General features: G+C 39.2%; 1 protein-coding gene across 1 annotated transcript in view; it reads left to right on the top strand.

Annotated features, from left to right (window-relative positions):
• The window catches only part of chm (CHM Rab escort protein), a 141,978-nt gene that overhangs the window by 60,921 nt on the left and 61,430 nt on the right, over positions 1-19,627 (top strand). The window contains exons 7-8 of the mRNA XM_078547217.1: positions 2,744-2,864; positions 3,961-4,183. Of these exons, the coding sequence (XP_078403343.1) occupies positions 2,744-2,864; positions 3,961-4,183 (344 nt within the window). The remainder of the gene's footprint in view (positions 1-2,743; positions 2,865-3,960; positions 4,184-19,627) is intronic.

Below are 19,627 nucleotides of genomic sequence, written 5' to 3'. Positions count from 1 at the left end.
AGAATGGCCATTTCCAGCAACTGGATTAGACAGTTGGGAGCCGACAATTTTTGGGGGTTATGGGCTTGTTCAACGAGATAATTATTGTAATAATTTTCTAATTTGGGATCTTGTTTTACCATTAGTGGTGCAGGCCTATGGGAATGATGCTGTCAGAAGAGTACCTTCATAAACACGCAGTTCTCTGAATATTGTCCAAATGATATTGTCTTGGAAATTATTGAAGTACGATTTTTGAATTCAAGCCTGCCCAGCATAAGCCCGCCCTAGCTTACTTGATGAACCAAGCTACAGTTATAATTTATGTGCCATATGAATAATTATTATAACAAAACATTAGGGTATGTCCAGTTTTGCCTTTTACTGATTGGAAAGAAAATCCATCAAAACAATAAAATTGGCACAGGAACACTAATTTGGAGCAGGAGCAGAGCATTCAGCCCACCGAGCCTGTTCTGAAACTGGATAAGATCATGGCTGATTTGATTGTTGCCTCAATTCCACTTTCCTGTCAGCCCTTAGAACCTTGTATGTTTCAATAAGATTACCTCTCATTCTTCTAAACTCCAATGGGTATAGGCCCAGACTGCTCAACCTTTTCTCCTAAACTAATCCCTTCATCCCAGGGATTAGTCAAGTAAACCTTCTCTGAACAGCTTCTTACTTACAAAAGGATATAATTGCATTAGGAGACCAAAACTGTAGACAGTTCTCCAGGTGCAGTCTCACTAACGTCCTGAATGACAACAGTAAAACTTTCCTGCTTTTATACTTGATTCCCTTTGCAATAAACGTCAACGTTCCATTAGCCTTCCTAATCACTTGCTGTACCTGTATACTGACATTCGTGAACCAGGACACCCAGATGCCTCTGTGTCGTGGAGTTCTACAGTCTATCTCCACTTAAATAGTATACAGCTTTTCCATTCTTGTCAAAGTGGACAAGTTCACGTTGTACTCCATCTGCCAAATTTCTGCCCACGCACTCACCCTATCCAAATCCTTTTTTAGACTCTTTATGTCCTCTTGACTTTCCTACTTATCTCTGTGTCATCAGCAAATTTAGCCCTTCATCCAAATTATTGATATAGGTTATAAATAGTTGAGGCCCAGAACTTGATCCCTGTGACACTCTACTAGTTACAGCTTGTCAACCTGAAAATGACCCATTTATCCCTATCCTCTGCTTCCTGTTAGCTAACCAATCCTCGATCCATGCTAATAGGTTACCACTTACACCATGAGCCCTTATTTTGTGAAGTAACCTTTGATGTGGCATTTTATCGAAAGCCTTTTGGAAATCCAAGTAAACCACATTTACACGTTCCCCTTTAATCCACTTTGCTTGTTACTTCTTCAAAGCACTCTAATAAATTAGTCAAATACAATTTCCCTTTCACAAAACCATGTTGATTCTGCCAGATCCCATCATGACTTTCTAAGTATCCTGCTACAACTTCCTTAATAATAGATTCTAGCAGTTTCCATATGGCAGATGTTAGGCTAACTGGCCTATAGTTTCCTGCTTTCTATCCTCTTCCTTCCTTGAATAAAGGTTTAGATTTGTGATTTTCCAATCCACTGGGACCTTTTCAGAATCTAGAGAATTTTGGCAGGTTACAGCCAATGCGTTTACTTTCTCTGCAGCCACTTGTTTAAAGACCCTAGGATGCAGGCCATCAGGTCCCGGGGACTCCTCAGCCTCTAGGTCTAATATATTTCCCAGTACCTTCTTTCTTAATGGAATATATCTTTGCTGACAGTCATGAAATATCTCTAAGTGTCTGCCACTGTGCTTCCACACTGTCTGACCTTTTAACCTATTTTCCCAGTTCACTTTAGCCAACGCTGTCTTCTTACCTTTGTTTAAGTTTGAGACGAGTCTTGGACCCACACTTCTCATCCTCAAATTGAATGTGAAATTTTGTCATGTTATGATCACCATTGTCTAGAGGCTCCTTTACTATGAGGTCATTAATCCTGTTTCATTGCACATTACCAGATTTAAAATAGCATGCTTCCTGGTTAGTGCTAGAACATACTGCTCTAAGTAATTGTCCCGAATGCACTCTATGAACTCGTGGCCAGGACTAAAAATCCAAACCGTAATGAATTACTCACCTCTGCACTTCATTTTTGGAGCTAAATTCACTGAACAGTCCATAAAATTATGAAGAATTAGGAACATTGATAATATCCTGAGTGGCTCATTTAAAAATGATTGAACTTTGCTGAGTCTCAAAGCAAATTGTATCTTCTGTTAGTCATGCAAATCTACAGTGATACTGTGGTTAGCGTGCCAATTTTGTGTTTTTAATAAGATGTACATGTTATCTCAGGTGTGAGACAGGTAATTGTGTGTCACCAGAAGTTAAACTAGTTACTATGATTCTGCATTTTGCGTGTACCGAAGGCAAGAGTTAAATAAACATAAAAGTCTCTTTTGTTATTTATTTGGAAATGCATGTTAACTTTGCAGCCCATTACTGTGATAACTGTCTACTAGGTCTGTTCATAAGCAGTAATAGCTATTTTAGGATGCCTTGGGGAACTGAAAAGTAATCTTTACACAAATGGATGGTTTACTGTGTCTTGTACCAGGAATTGTTGTTTGCTTTCTCATTGTGTATAGATGTTTAATTTCAGTATACCTCGCATGCTATGACTGATGGTTTATATTCGTGCATGTGTTCTTTCTAAGTGGAAGTTTATTTCTTAATTTATTTTTCCTTCTCACTTTTAGGTACCATGTTCCCGAGCAGATGTCTTTGCCAGCAAACAGCTCACTATGGTGGAGAAACGAATGTTAATGAAGTTTCTTACTTTCTGTTTGGAATATGAACAGCACCCAGATGAATACATAGGTACTTCTATGATCAAGGCCACCCTATGTTAAGAAGTTTCTGCCATTGCACTTTAGGAAGTGATATGCTCACTATAGATTTTTTTCTAGTTTTGTCAGAATGTCACCTATTATTTTGTATACTGATCCATGCCTTTTTGAAGAATGTTAGTGATTATAGCATATTAAATTACACACACTTTCATGTTATTGTCCAAGTATTTATATTAATGTTACTTTGTTCCCTATTAGAACTTTACTGGCTTACAATGTACATGTGTGTCTATTTAATGAAAAAGTTTTTCATGAGTATTCAGATAAGACAGTTTAATACTCCAGTTTAATATTATTCCAATTCTTATCTTTTCATACTTCAGTCCCGCATTCATGATAATTGTTTTTGCTATATTAACCCTCAAATTGCTTGCAGCTCCCAGGAAATGATTGTGGCTGGCTCGCTCCCTCTGGCTGGCTGGCTCCCTCCCTCTGGCTGACTGGCTCCCTCCCTCCTTCCCTCTGGCTGGCTCCCTCCTTCCCTCCCGCTGGTTGGTTGGCTCCCTCCCGCTGCCTGGCTGACTCCCTCAGTCAGGCAGCTCAGTAAATTTTTAAGTCTTGTGCTATGATTCTGGAGAAAATACCATTAGAATAGTATTAAACTATTTAAATGTTTGAAGTAAAACATTTCAACAATTTAATGGTGCTTGCTTTCTATTTAATCTTGCTCGCTGCTTTCCCATTTCTTTCCCTACCACACACAACTCCTTCTTGCTACTAGCATCCATTTTGAAATTAAACAAAAGCCTTTGGTAATGTCAAAGTTGGGCAGCGTTGTGAAATATTTTCGCAATTCAGAATTTACTTCATACATAAATTAATAAGTAAATGTGGCAAGTTGACCGCTTTAAATGTTTTGTGCTACCTTCTACAGTCAAAACATTTTATGGAGTGAGGGATTTTTGTGAGCATCCCTTCTACTTCAAATTATCTTTTACTTCAGATCTTTTGGAGCCAGTAGCCAAAAATCGTTTCATTTTGCTCTTAATTTGTGACATCAAATCTGAAAGTTGGTTAAATGAAACCAAATACAAAAGCCCACATTTGCTGTTATTAATCTACAGACTTTAAGGACAGTGGATTTTCGGATTATTTGAAGACAAAGAAGTTAACTGCAAATCTGCAGCACTTTATTTTACATTCCATCGCTATGGTCTCTGAAAGTGCTTCCACCACAGAAGGTCTCAAGGCAACCCAGCACTTCCTACAGTGCCTTGGACGCTATGGGAACACACCATTCCTTTTTCCCTTATACGGTGTTGGAGAAATACCGCAGTGCTTCTGTAGGTATGTTGATATCGTTATTGATATTGTAATCCTAAAATTGTTTTCATAGACACTCAGACATTTACAGTGCAGAAGGAGGCCATTTGGCCCATTGTGTCTGTGCTGGTCGACAAAGATCTGACTACACTAATCCTATACTTTTATAGCATTCTATACATGCTTGTGATTGCCATGAGTTCAACATGTGTCTTAAGTTAGCGATAATCAGTACAAAAAAAAAGCTTTGGTAAGGTTAAATTTGGGCAATATTTCAGAATGCTTTCTCAATCCAAAACTAACTTCATTTATAAATTGATAAGCAATAAACAAAGGACATTGTGTAATCTTTTACCTCATTATGTAACTTCTAAAATCATTGACAGTCTTAACATTATTGAAGGATCAAAGTTCTATAGATGTATTCACTTAACGGCTAGATATCAATAAGAATGAAACCAAAAACCAACTCTCACACTAATTACCTTAAACCTCTAGTTCATCAGTGTATTCCTGTGCTTCCATAGTAATTTGCTGCCTGTTAAAGTAATATCGATTCATGTTATTTGGAAAATAGTTCAAATGCTGAGGATTATGTATTCTCTTTGACTGGAGCAATGAATATGTCAAAAGTTGTGTTGCAGCATTTCTGGATGCAGTTGTTTATCAGTAAATGTCAGTATGGTGGTGAAGCCGATGAAAAGAGGTGGATTATGTAGTTTTTGTAATGACGTGGAATTTATGGTATAATTTGAGCCTAATATTTACTTGGTGGTCTCATTATAAAATGTTTGACTACCAGCATTCCTGATTTTGACAAAAGCCTCATCTAAGAAGGTTGAGTTTCCTCCCTCAGAATCACAATCTCCTGTATGTTGAAATTGTGTCTATTGATCTGTGTTTGTTTTTTCTGCTTGCTTTCTGTCATGAAGCAAAAATTTAACACCGGACAAATCCTAGATGTGGACAGCTTTCATATTGGATAGCTTTGTTTTTCTGTGATATCTGAAAACTGAAATGATATCAATCTTTGCTAACCTTTCATCAACCTGCACACCAGCACCAAGCATTTTTCTGAGGACAACAGCTTAATATGTTTTAATTACATTGAAATGTTTTATTCCAAAATGTCTAATATGAATCTGGTTCTGAATTCAAAAGGTTACTTGATGGTAAAGACCACATGACCATCACTGTTCTTGAAAAACCAGATATTTAAGCCAGTTCGGAATTTGACTTTCTGCATTATTTTAAAGTGGGTAGAGATCCCATTACCTCACTGCCCTTTTGCTTCCTTTTCTTCCAGTTATTACTCGGTGCAAAACCCCTCTTGCAGGACTTGATATCTCCAGCCTCTGACTGCTGTTTAATGCTCAAGACCTGTATAATGTATCAAAATCTTGTACACTTGTAATCACATTATCTTAACAATGCAAACAGGATAAAACAATTTCAGGAACGCTATGGGTAAAGAGAAAATTTTGAGGTGGAAATATTCCTTTAAGAAATTGTTGCTTTTAATGTTTTGTAGATATTGGATTTAATTTGTGCAAATATACAGGAATTCCTCACTTAACGTCCTAGTTGCAATCTTGAAAAGTGCAACTTTAAGTAAAACAGCGTTAAGCAATTCAGGTTTTCCAATAAGATTTAATGTATAAACTCAAATTAGGCTCTTTTGGACATTTCTTGTCAGAAAAAATCATAAGTTGAAATACTGTATTATTGCTGAATGAAATAACTTTTAAAATGAAATAAATTTATAAACACAAAGGCTAAATGTAACAATACTCACCAGTGATGGTTTGGAGCTCATTTGCTCAGAGGCCTGATTTTGGAGTGACAGGGATCCATTGGCTGTTACTGATCCCCTGTGGCAGAAGGTGGCGTCGGTGCTGAAGCAGTTGAAGGAGTTCACAGTGGTGCTGCTGGACACCGGGGATGGCTCCCTGGAAAGGGCTGACACCCCCGCATATTATATTATTGCACCAACCCCGACGGCACAGGGGAAAATTCCAAAAGGTCACCCCAGTTGCCGGCCCAAGGCACTGGGTGGTCTTTTTGGTGGTGACTTGGAAACGGGATGTCAGATCTCCTCCGGATCAATGACAGGTGAAAAGGCAATAGCAGTATCTGTTGGCTGCACCTCAGCCTGGCTGAGGAACAGCAGAGAGACTGAAAACTGCTTTCGGACTGATAAATCCAGTGGACCAAGACCGACATGCTCCTCGCACTCATTTGCGGTAGCTGAGCTGGAGGGTACTGGAACCACCCTAGTCAGATGCTTGGATGCCAGTTGGGAGACCTCTCAATCCATTGGATCGGGCCAGTGAAAACCACAGGAATTGAGGTTGCCATGTTCGAGTGCATTGTGAGCTTATAAGTCTCAGACCTTCAGCCTTGGATGTGCAGGCCATAGAACAGGAACTCTCTGGCAAATGACCTTACAGCAAACATTGCATCATTTAAAAGGATATTTTTCTTATTGTATCAGGGGCATTATAATGAAACAAGGCTGACCAAGTGTGAGGTGATACACTTGGGTGCAAAGAACATGGAGAGACAGTACAAAATAAAGGATGCTATTCTGAAGGGAGTGCAGGAGCAGAGAGACCTGGGTGCATATGTAAATAAGTCATTAAAGGTGGCAGAACAGGTAGAGAGAGCTGTTTCCAAAGCATACAATATTCTAGGCTTCATTAATAGGGGCATGTAGTATAAGAGCAGGGAGGTTTTGTTGAACTTGTATAAGACATTGGTTAGAGCTCAGCTGGAGTATTGTGTACAGTTCTGGACACCACACTATATGAAGAATGTGAACGCATCAGAGAGAGTGCAGAAGAGGTTTATGAGAATGGTTCCAGGGATGAGACACTTCAGTTATGAGGAAAGATTGGCGAAATTGGGACTGTTTTCCTGGGAGAGGAGAAGGCTAGGTGGAGACTTGATAGAACTTTTCAAAACATGAGGGGTCTGGACAGAGTAGATAGGGAGAAACTTTCTGCTTGTTAACAGATTGAGAACCAGAGGGCACAGTTTTGAAGTGTTTTGCAAAAGAAGCAAATGTGAGGTGAAAAAAAAACTTTTTCACACAGCGAGTAGTTAGGGTTCGGAATGCACTGCCTGGAAGTGTGGTGGAGGCAGATTCAATTGAGGCATTCAAGAGGGCATTGGATGATTATTTAAACAGAAACACCGTGCAGGGTTACAGGGAAAAGGCATGAGATTGACACTAAGTTAAAATGCTCAGAGAGCTGGTACAGACATGATGGGCTAAATGTCCTCCTTTTACACCGTAACAATTCTGTGATGCTGTGAAGTTTGTAATGGTGTTTATTCAAGTACTCATCTTAATTATCTTTCAAATAAGATTACATACCAATGTCTAAATATTTTTATGATCTATGATTATTTTTAAATGATTCTGAACATGAGATCATAAATATTGCATGGTCTGGTTAATTGCGGTGTTTCACAAATATACCCACTCATGGCTGACTGTAACTTTGCTAGTAACAGCCGTTCTTAAAAAATAACTTGCAGGCCTCATGGGAGATTTGCATTTCGTCAAAACTTTACAGTCTAGTTTTTGTAATTGGAGTAAAACGGAAAATGCTGGAAAAACTCAACAGGCTTGACAGCATCTTTGGCGAGAGAAAAAGTTAACGTTTCGAGTCCGTATGACTCTTCTTCAGAGCTAAAGAGAAGTAGAAATGTGATGGAATTTATACTGCTTAAAGGAGGAGGAGCAGGTGAAGCTGGATAGAAGGTCAGCGATAGGTGGAGGCTAAGGAGAGAGTGATAAAGATGTCATGGACACAAGACAAAGGGAATGTTAATGGTAGTGTTATGGGCTAAAGAAGGTGCTGATAGTGGCATAAAGGTAAGAAAGCAGAATGTGTTAATAGCAGAACAAGGGTCAGCACTCTGTGAAAGAACAACATGGAACAAGTAACAGATGGCCCTTTTGGGGGATGGAGTGGCTCTGAAGAAGTCATATGGACTCAAAACGTTAACTCTGACTGTCTCTCTGCAGCTGCTGTCAGATCTGCAAAGTTTTTCCAGTATTTTCTGTTTTTATTTCAGATTTCCAGTATCTGCAGTATTTTGCTTTTAACATTGTAATTGGCGGTTTGCCCATTGTTAGAAAATTGTACTGGCGTGGAGTTAAGTTGATTTGTATTTGCTTGATTTGCAAAGGGAGCAAATACTGTGTAACACATGACTCCTGGAAAGAATTTGCAATCCTTAGAATTTACAATTGAATATTAAAATTGGTGAGGACCTTGCCAGTAAATACAATCATTTTTTATAAAGAACAAGTAATCTAATACTATGCTATCAAGTAAATTTGTCTCAGTGGGAGTGGTATTAAAAGAACCTATTATAGAAAAGAATCTGTGGTTGCCTTATGTGAATTCTCTTAGAATGAACTACAAGTTTTTTTGAAAGTGAGGAGCTTTTTTTTAGCTTTAATAAAGCATTCCTATGTTGGAACAGTTTACAACTACTGTGTGCACCCTGGGTATTTCGGTCTTGCACTTTTGTTGTTTTATCTTTCCAAGTATATATATTGAATGTTTCACCAATTGGTTTGCTTTTTGTATTTGAAACAAAATGTGCAAATATCAGCAGTTCTTAATTGGCTTTATATCTGAGGGTGTTGCTTTGGAATTACTATGTTCAGAAATGCATATGCTATTTTTCTGAAGACATCTTGTATTTTACAGTTGGACCTTGTATCATTTGTTTACAGTGAAAAAAATAGTTTGTAAAATGTATGAAAAGCTGCTTAAAACAAGTTTGCTTGTCATGGATTGTGGATGTCTTTTCCATTAAATTTATGATAAACTGAGGTGCAGTTTTATTTTGGTACAGTCTGAATTTCGCAATTCATCTATGGAATTTTATGGTGCAGGACCTCTAGTATTTTTATCTTTATTTACTTGTCTTTAGTCAGTAGCTTTGGAAGGAAGCAGTTACCAGATGGTAGGATTAGTCTTGTGCCCTTTATTCAGATTGGCCAGTCGATTTTTGTGTGCCCAGCAAGATGTTGCTCATTTTCAGCTTTTGTTATAATAGCAATGAGTCACAATGGGGGAAAAAACTAAATTCTCGCCTGGCTGCTTTAAAATGTAAATCTGAGAGTGGGTGTGTGTGGCTTAGGCTAGGGAGAGGTTACTACTGTATTGTGCTGAGTTTCATTCATAAAAATCATTAGAAATGCTCAGAACTTTGAAAACTTTCTATTCTGCTGAAAATGGTAATTAATTTAGTCATACTAATATTATGCACATAATAATTACCTAATTTTCTTTTCACTCATAAGTACTAGAAAGTTGTACTTTATAATATCAGTAAATTTGACAGTAAAATCAGGTTTTAATTGGAGAGGATGATTTTATATACATTGCATTTATACTTCATTTAAGAACTAAGTAAAATTAAAATGAAAGCAAGCTAATACATCAATCTGAAGCAACTGTTTGCTGAAGTATGGATAAATTGGAAAAATAATACATTCTTCTCCATTTTTTCATCTTTTTCACAGATCAATGAGAGTGTTGCAATTAATATCAAAATGAAATTGATTTGTTGCATTATTTATCAAGATTTGACAAACTATTTCATGGCACCATCCCTTCAGTCTGTTATACTTTTCCAATACCAGTACAATGCACTCTCTCTATGCTGTTTCAGTAAAAGAGCTGGTGGAGTGGTTACATTTTCAATATTCAGATTTTAGTAAATTACAAAGCAAATGTTGAAGACAGAAGTTCTGCTTACCAACTACTGTCCAATCTTTGTCAAGTTTAGCAATTGTGTAGAGAAAGAAAATTATCTGTGAAATGGTACTTCAATATATCAGTTGCCTGCTGCTTTTCATTCCAGATAACAAGGACTGAAAGAGCAATAGTAGTTGTAATTAAATAATGTCTTTTTTAATACCTATTTCTCTGAAACTGGAAGCAGCAACTTATATTGCTACAGGCCAAATACTGCAATTATTTTCCAGCCCAGGAGTTGGTCGGCTGTAGGTTCATTAGTACTGGTCCTTGTGTGGTCACATTCTTGATGAGATGGATTGGTTTGTCAGGGTGCTGACCCACAAAAGTCTAATTCAAGTCAACTGGCCATCATGCTAGTTATTGGTCGGCTACATATGTGTGCACAGTGTATTTTTTTTTAAATTGTACAATTAAGTGAAGGGTATATCAACAGAAGTATACACAAGATACGAAACATAGAAAAAATAATTTTATTACTGGTTTAATATGCAAGTATTTTATCATTGCTAATAATAATGAAAACTATGAACCTGTAATTCAACTTTTTAGACCTGTTTTGCCATTTAACCTGTAGTACTATCTTGGTCAGTTATAGGATTCACCTGAGGATGTAGTTTATTGGAAAATTTTGGAACGAGTTTGCTCAACAAGTTTGTCTGTGTGTTAATTTTGTAATAAGTCAGGAGTTCCATACCTATATGTAACTGTTAAGGTTAAGCTGTTTTAGATTTTAAAAAACTCAGTTGCTGCAAACATAAATTCAGTAATACAAGTCAGGTGCTTGCATCCTATTACATGCTGATCTGTTGGAATGTAGTCTGCTAAAATAGATTGCACTCAACTGTGTGAACGTTGGCAAATGGAAATTGAAATGACCTGTGCTAAGGGGTGCAAAAAAAAAGAGGACAGGAGGTAGGAGGATCAAGCCAGAAAAGAATGAAATCTAGGGTACAATTGAGTGAATTTGGGGGCAAACAAACAATTAGGAACTGAGATCAGGGATTGAAAAAGTATCATGAAGTTAGGGTACAGGTGATGTCCAGGAGATAATTGGAAACAGCAGCTAAAGGGAGGAGGAAGAAGCAAATTGCTGGGAGAAATTTCAGGGGGAGGGAGTAGAGAAAGCAAATAGCAATTGAACTATTTTTTTTTCTGAAGTTGTCAATATTGCTAAGATAAGAAATGAGGAAGTGTACCAGGCCAGAAGGGAATTTTTTTTTTCAAAGGGTTAGGCATGAGAGACAATGGAGAACAAATGTGGGAAACTCAAATCAAGGGATTATTTTGTAGTACTATTTTATTTACTTTCTTTTGAATTATGTCCTTCAACTTTTGTTGTTGTCGGCCGTCCCTTGATTTGAGGGTGGTGTTTACTTAGGGTCATGACTGCTGCCATAGATCATCTTGTGACTAAATAGGCCCTCAGATCTTTGGGCACATGCAGCAGGATGTCCCACAGGGTAGTGGGATTCAGAATGCAGGATTTGCACCTCATCATTAAGGTGTGACTCAAAGTGTGATACAGCTTGAAGGGCAAGTAATTGCCGTTCTGAATGATTGGTAGCAAGCTCCTCCCAGTTATTAATGACAATGCTGCTGCTCTTCAAAGTGAGCTTCAGAGTGTCTTTCAAGCATTTTCTTTGTCCTCCCCTGGAACGTTCGCTATTTGAGAGTTCAGAAAACAGGACATTTGTTAGTGAGACAGTTTTTGGCCATCTGGACGCAGTGCCCAGTCCATTGAAGTTGGTTTTGCAGGAGTTTGGCTGAATGCTTGAGGAGCTGGTTTCAAGAAGGGCAGCAGCATTTGTTTGACGTTCCTCCGATTGAATCCAGAGGATGTGGCTGGAGGCATTGCTGATGGAATTTCTCTAGCACTCATATGTGTCTAATATACAGTCCAGGCCTCACTGCAGTACAGGAGTGTGGTGATGACAACTGCTGTATAAACCAGGACTTTTGTTGACTTGCAGAGGTCTTCGTTGTCAACTATTCATTACCGTAGTTCAACTTTTAACTTTAACCTCGATTGGCAATAGGAAAGTGGTGCTTTTCCTTCCCTGATATGAATTTGCCAGTGGACAAGAATGAAGTGCTGGGTCTAAAAGCTTATTTCTAATGGAGATTATTTTTTTTAAATTCATTTTACGGGATGTGGGTGTCACTGGATAGGCCAGCACTTATTGCCCATGTCTAATTGCCCTTGAGAAGGTGGTGATGAGCTGCGTTCTTGAACCACTGCAGTTCATGTGGTGTAGGTATACCAATACTGCTATTAGGGAGGAAGTTCCAGGATTTTGACAGTGACAGTAAAGGAACGGCGATATATTTCCAAGTCAGAATGGTGAGCGGCTTGGAGGGGAACTTCCAGGTGATGGTATTCCCATGTATCTGCTGCCCTTGTCCTTCCGGGTGGTAGTGGTTGTGGGATGGAAGGTGCTGCCAATGGCACCTTGGTGAGTTTCTGCATTGTGCCTTGTAGATGGTACACATTGCTGCCACTGTTCGTTGGTGTTGGAGGCAGTATATGTTTGTGGAAAGGATGCCAATCAAGCGGGCTGCTTTGTCCTGGATGGTGTCAAGCTTCTTGAGTGTTGCCTGGATGAGTGCAGCTCAAACAAGTGGAGAGTATTCCATCACACTCCTGACTTGTGCCTTGTGGATGGTGGATAGGCTTTGGGGAGTCAGGAGGTGAGTTATTCACTGCAGGATTCCTAGCCTCTGACCGGCTCTTGTAGCCACAGTATTTATATGGCTGGTCCAGTTCAATTTCTGGTCAATGGTAACCCTCCCATGATGTTGATGGTGGGGGATTCAGTGATGGTAATGACATTGAATGACAAGGGGCGATGGTTAGATTCTCTCTTGTTGGAGATGGTCATTGCCTGGCGCTTGTGTGGCGTGAACGTTATTTACCACTTGTCAGATCAAGCCTAGATATTGTCCAGGTCTTGCTGCACTTGGACATGGACTGCTTCAGCATCTGAGGAACTGTGAATAGCATTGAACATTGTGCAATCATCAGCAAAATGTCCCCACTTCTGACCTTATTATGGAAGGAAGTTCATTGATGAAACGGCTGAAGAAGGTTAGGCCTAGGACAGTACCCTGAAGAACTCCTGCAGTGATGTCCTGGAACTCAGATGATTGACCTCCAGTAGCCACAATCATCTTCCTTGCTAGATATGACTTCAGCCAGCAGAGAATTTTTCCCCTGATTCCCATTGGCTCCAATTTTGCTAGGGCTTCTTGATGCCACACTCGGTCAAATGCAGCCTTGATGTCAAGGGCTGTCACTCTCACCTCGCCCCTGGAGTTGAGTTCTTCTGTCCATGTTTGAACCAAGGCGCTAATGAGGTCAGAAGCTTTGTGACCCTGGCGGAACCCAAACTGAGCATCAGTGGGCAGGCTATTGCTAAGCAAGTGTCGCTTGATAGCACTGTTGATGACCCCTACCATCACTTTACTGATGATGGAGAGCAGACTGATGGGGTGGTAATTGGCTGGGTTGAATTTGTCCTGCTTTTTGTGTACAGGACATACCTGGGCAATTCTCCATATTGCCTGTGTTGTAGCTGTACTGAAACAGCTTGGCTAGCGGTGTGGCAAGCTCTGGAGCACAAGTCTATGAGTTAGTTAATTAGTTATTTTGTACCTGGGTCACTAATGGGTCCAGCTTTCGTTCTTAATTTTTTTTGGATATGATGGGGAATACTACTTTTTTGTTGTTAACACATTGAGTTGGTGGAAACAAAAGCAAAATACTGTGAATGCTGAAAATCTGAAATATAAAACACAATGTTGGAAATACTCAAATGTAGTGGATTGGGCAAACAGTGAATCAGAGGTTGGAGATGCAATTTAACATAGCAAAGTGTCAAACAATATATTTTTGAAGGAAAATAGGAATGAGGTTATGCAATCAATGGAAAGACTGAATGAAAGGAGACACCTCGGGTTCAAATTCATAATTCCTTGAATCATGAAAACATATAGCATAGAAAGAGGTAATTTGGATTGGACTCTAACTCCCCTTTGGAATTCTCCGTCCCAGAGAGTTGTGGATGCTGCATCATTGAGTATATTCAAGGCTGAAACAGATTTTTGGTCTTTCAGGGAATGGAGGGATATTGGGAGCAGACATAAAAGTGGAGTTGATGCAGAAGATCAGTCATGTGTTGAATGGTGGTGCAGACTTAAGGGGCATTATGTTCTCCACTCTTCTTAGACCTGCAAATGTTTCCTTTTCAAGTATGTACTGCATCTAATTTAGTTATGAAAGTTACTATTGAATCGGCTTCTATCACCTGTTAAGGCACTGCATTCCAGATCGCCATAACTTGCAATGGTATTTAAATTAAAATCTTCTCATCTGGTTCTTTTGCCAGTTATCTTAAATTTGTGCCCTATGGTTTCCAATTCTCCTGCCAGGGGTGGTGGTGGCTGTGGGGGGTGGGTTGGGGGAGCAGTTTTAATGAGTTCAATAAGAAAAAACATTTCTGCTATTTGGAAAATCAATGACAAGGTTGTCAATAGTTTAAAATACTCCATGAGGAGAAGGGCTAGAAAAATATCTTTGCTCAGAGTTTTAAAACCATGGGATGTTACTGCAGTAGTTGGATAAATCTTAGAAGCAGTGGAAGATGCAAAGTTCTGCAGGGAGAGCAAGGCCAAAGATTAGATTTGGATTGCTCTATCCAAGAGCTGTGACAGACATGTTGGGCTAAATGGCCTTCTGTGCTGTAAAATTCTGTTGGTCACATACATCGCATACACCACACAGAATTTACCTAAACAAAGAGATAAATTGTATTCTTGTTTTTTCCACCCTGTGAGAAAGATGAGGTTCTAAAATTTAGTTTGGATACATATTTTCACTAAAATTGAGCTCAAAGGGTATTTTATTTTAAGTTGACAATTAGTTATGATGCCATGTAATAGGACCAATTGAATTTGTTTCGACTGCTAAAAAGGTTGCTGAAAAGGGAAGCAATGAGTTCTCTTCATCAGACCACTTATCTTTGTGTATATGAAGGAAGTAGCAGTCTTTAATTTCTTTGAATATTTTAAGAAGTAAATTTTATTCTCTGCATTCAAGGTCTCCTTTCCTGCTAGGCGTTCACAAGTAGTGCCCAAGAGTTAAAAGCTGCATGGCATGGTGGCACAACTTAAAGCCTTTGGAACTGTCCAGGGAGAGCTTTTCTTGAGCTTCCCAGATCTAGGGAGCTAGTGGTATAGACTGGGAAATTTTGGATAGCTTCCTGCCCATGACTGTTGCTTAGGCTGATTTAAGGTTGCTTATCCTGTTACAGCTACTCTAAAGTACTTTCAAGATTTGGGATTTTGGGATCATTAAAAAGGCCTGGCCTGGAAGGAGACCCAATTTGTGGGTCCCTTTCTTGATCTGACATTTGTGTTTTCCAAACAAAACCTAAGAACTTCAAGGTAAGACTCTTTTAAATTTAATATTTCGAAGGTTTAAAAATTACTCCCATTGACTTTCCTATGCAATACCCAGTGAACCAAAAATTGTTATAAATCTTTTTGCCAAATTTGTTCTGTACACCTCCAGGATCTCCCAGGATGACCCTGAGGGCTCTCTACCTTCTCCTTGAATGGAGGCCTAACCAGTTTCCATGGACCACTACTCTTCTCTGCCTGGCTGAACTTTTTCTCACTGAAAAAATTTCACCTTTAACTCATCTCATTTCCTCCAAATAAAGTGTTGCTGTGGATGCCCCTGTGGGTACTTGCTATGTCTGCCTTTATATTGAACATACCTTGCTCCAGTCCTACTTGGGGGAGCCCCTCCCTCAACTCTCTTTTTTTCCCCAGTGCATTGATGACTGTATCAGTGCTGTGACCTGCTCTTGCCCTGAAATGGAAAGCTTAATCAACTTTGCTTCCAATTTCCACCCTTCTCTCGGTTTCATATGGTCCATTCCGGACTCTTTCCTTCCCTAACTTAACTGTCTCCATTTCTGGCGATAGGCTATCAACTAATATTCATTATAGGCCCACTCACTCCCACAACTACCTCAACTGCACTTGCTCACACCCTACACCCCATGAGGATTAGATCCCATTCTCCCAGTTCCTCCATCTCCGTTTCATCTATTCTGATGATGCAACCTTCCACAACACATCTCAGAACAGGAGGAATTAACATAGTGTGAGTAGAAAAAAAAGTAAGCAACTTTTTTTTTCAGAAACCAGCATAGGGAACAAGGTCTATGGATGGGAGGAAGAATAAAACAAGTAAATTGGATTGATTCTTTTTATAATAAATCAGTGTTTAAATTGAGTAATTTAAAGTGAAAATAGTTTATTCCTGATTGCCATGTGTAGTGTGTTTTTAAAAAGTCTCATCGCTCATGTATAATCTTTCCCTTTTTGATGTAAGCAGCCTAGCAAAGTGTTTAAATGTGAGTATTTTTCTCAATAATTTATTTATGTCTATTATCATCTCATCCAAGGTGACTGGTATTAATTTCAAAATATTATCAGTAAATGCTTCTTTCCCCTCATTCCATTTGATTAAAATAAAAAGGATGAATTGGCATTTTTATTTGAACATTTTAATGAAAAGTATCTGGTTCTCTAAAATTAAATGTTTTAAGTTAGACCCTTGTTCAGATCACTGAAGTGATAACAGTTCACAACTTTCATCAGCTACATGTACTTTCACGTTTCTTGGAGACCAATCTTTCCTAAGCCTATACTTTTCATTTATCATCATTCGGTCTCTACTGGCAATGTAGTTTAAGATGAAATAGTTTCCTTCCTTTTTTTTAAAACATCCTGATACTGTAACAGAAGCAAAGGTAGCCCTCAAGCCTATTTAGTTCTTGTTACATTAGCTTTTAATTAAGAAAAACAACTAGTTAGAGGCAGTATTTTCTCTCCATTAATGTAAGTGTGTAATGAAGATTTATTTTGGAAGTGACCTTCACTGTATTAGCAGAAACAGTAATCAGCAGAATTAATAGAATAATCAAATTATACACAGAACCATTAATCATCATGAATAGTGCTGTCAGAGTTCAGCTATTAATGGGTCTTATTGTTTAGCAGCTGCATTAAAAATTGCTTCCACTGATTTGTGTCTTGATAGGAACTGAAATGGTATTTAAAGACTATATGAAGCAGTGTGATGCAAGGTCTGAAGTTTCTGCAGTTGTTAATTTAGTCATAATGTGATTTGATACTGCAAGGTGAAAGGTGAGAGCAAGTACAGTTTTAGCATCCTCTTTCAGCAAATGAACACATCACTGATACCGGTAGCAGCTAGTTAGATGTTTCAAATGGTGTTACTTCTTTTGAGGGTTAACAGCATAAAAAGGTTCCTCCAGCCTATTGACCACAATTATCTGAATGGTTTTCTGTATATGATTAAGATTGGGATGACAGTTGTCTTTGATTTACTAATGGAAAGGGTAATAGGGATGGCCTTTACTTGTTCATTAATGACAGTGCATGTGGTTCAGTTTAAACCATTTTGGGGAAAAACGAAAGCCTGTGAACCATTCTGTGCTCATTAACCTTGCAGAAAAAAACATGCTTGCTCATAAAAGTGACCTATTAGTTTGATTTCTGAATCCAAGAAGCTGTAATTTTGTGTTTTTCGTCATCCTCCTTGTATGCAAGTATGTTTACAAGATAGTGTAGCATTATTTATATTGGCCAGGCAGATCCAGATTCCTACTTTCAACACAAAAGCAAAACACTGCAGATGCTGGAAATCTGAAATTAAAAAAGAAAATGCTGAAAATAACCAAGTCTGCCAGCATCTGTGGAGAATGAAATAGAGTTGATATTTCAGGTCGATGACCTTTCATCAGAGAATTGGATAGATCTTGCATGAAAAAGAATTAAAAGACTATGGGGAAAGAGTGGGAGAGTGGGACTATCTGGATAGCTCTACCAAAGAGCTGGCGTAGGCATGATGGACTGAATGGCATCTTTCTCTGCTGATGATTCAATAATGGCAGGAAAGGTCACTGATGAAACTGCTAAAGATGGTTCAGCCAAGGACACTATCCTGAGGAACTCCTGTCGTGATGCCTTGAGATGATTGGTCTCCCTCTACCACAACCATTTCCCTTGTGCTCGGAATAACTCCCTGTTAGTGGAGAGTTTTCATGTTTCCTGTTAAGTTAAATTTTATTAGGCTGCTTGATGCCACATGGTATCAAGAGCTGCCTTGAAATTAAAGAGAGTCTCTCTTGCCTCACCTCTGGAATTCAGCTCCTTTGTCCATGTTTGAACCACTTGGCTAATGTTGGGATGGTAACTGGCTAGATTGAATTTGTCCGGCTTTTGTGGAGAACTGGACACACCTGGGCAACTTTTCATGTTTAGCAATTGATTGCTAGTATTGTAGCTGTGCTGGAACAGCTGAGCCAGAGGCACGGATGATTCTGGAGTGCAAGACTTCAGCACTACCTGCCAGAATGATATAGCAGTCTTTGGCTTTGCTTTATCCAGTGCGTTCAGGTGTTTTTAGATCTTGAATGGTGTGAATCAGATTGGCTGAAGACTGGCTTTTCTGATGTGAGGACCTCAGGAAGAGGCTGAGGTGGATCATTAACTCTGCACTTCTGACTAAAGATTGTTGCAAATGCTTCAACTTTGTACTTTGCACTTTGCTCTTGTACTGGATTCTGCAATCATTGTGGATGTATATGTTCATGGAGCTGCCTCCTTCTGTTATTCGTTTTAATTGTCCACCACTACAGAGCATAGATCTGATCCATTGATTGGTGGGATCACTTGGCCCTGCTTGTTGCATGCTGCTTCCACTGTTCAGCATGTATGCAGTCCTGTTTTGTACCTACACCAGGTTGGCACCTCTATTTTAGGTATAGTGGATCTGGAATGCTCTTCTACACTCCTCATTGAGCTAGGGTTGATCCCCTGGTTTGATGGTAATTATAGAGTGAGGAATAGCCATGTATTGTGGCTCATTCAGTTGGATGTCGAACAAGCAGTAGCAACACAGGCAGTGAAGGGATTGAGAGAGATGGTGTTGAGGTGGAGCTTGGGTGTTAGCATACATGTGAGACCTGACTTTGTGTCTTTGGATGTTATTGTACAGAAAAAGGAGGGATCCAAATAAATCCTGACTTAATGGTCGATGGGCAGGTAGAAAAGCCATTGCAGGAGGTTATTGAGTTATGAATGGGTAGATAAGCCTGGAAACCAGGCAAGGGCAGCCCCACTCAGCTGGAGAACTGAGGAAAGCCATTGGAGGTGGATGGTGTTGTCAACTGTGCCATAGGCTGTGGAGAGATCAAGAAGGATGAGGAGTAATGATGCACCACAGTAACAGTCATAGGACATCATTTGTGACTTTGAATAGGGCCATTTCAGTGCTATGGTGGGGTGGAAATCTGATTAGCAATGTTCAGACATGGAGTTGCAGGAAAGGAGGCAGCAGTCTGTGCAGGAGCTTTGGAGATGGAATATAGTTTTCAAAGACAAAGAGGTTGAAGTTGTTTTTATTTTGAGAAAAGGGGCTATGAAGGATGGTGAAAGTTCCTGATGAGTGGGAATTGTTAACAGATATCAGCTAGCATACAACTTCTCTTCCTGCCTTGCATGGTCAGCAGTTTAGTGGAGGTAGGTTGCACTTACAGTCTTTTTCCATGATTTCAGTTGAACCTGGGACAAGGTACTGAAC

This window comes from Cetorhinus maximus, chromosome 8, assembly GCF_964194155.1.
Source record: "Cetorhinus maximus chromosome 8, sCetMax3.hap1.1, whole genome shotgun sequence".
Taxonomy (NCBI): Eukaryota; Metazoa; Chordata; class Chondrichthyes; order Lamniformes; family Cetorhinidae; genus Cetorhinus; species Cetorhinus maximus.
The sequence above is the reverse complement of the archived record's forward strand: the minus strand, read 5'-3'. Positions and strand labels throughout refer to the sequence as shown.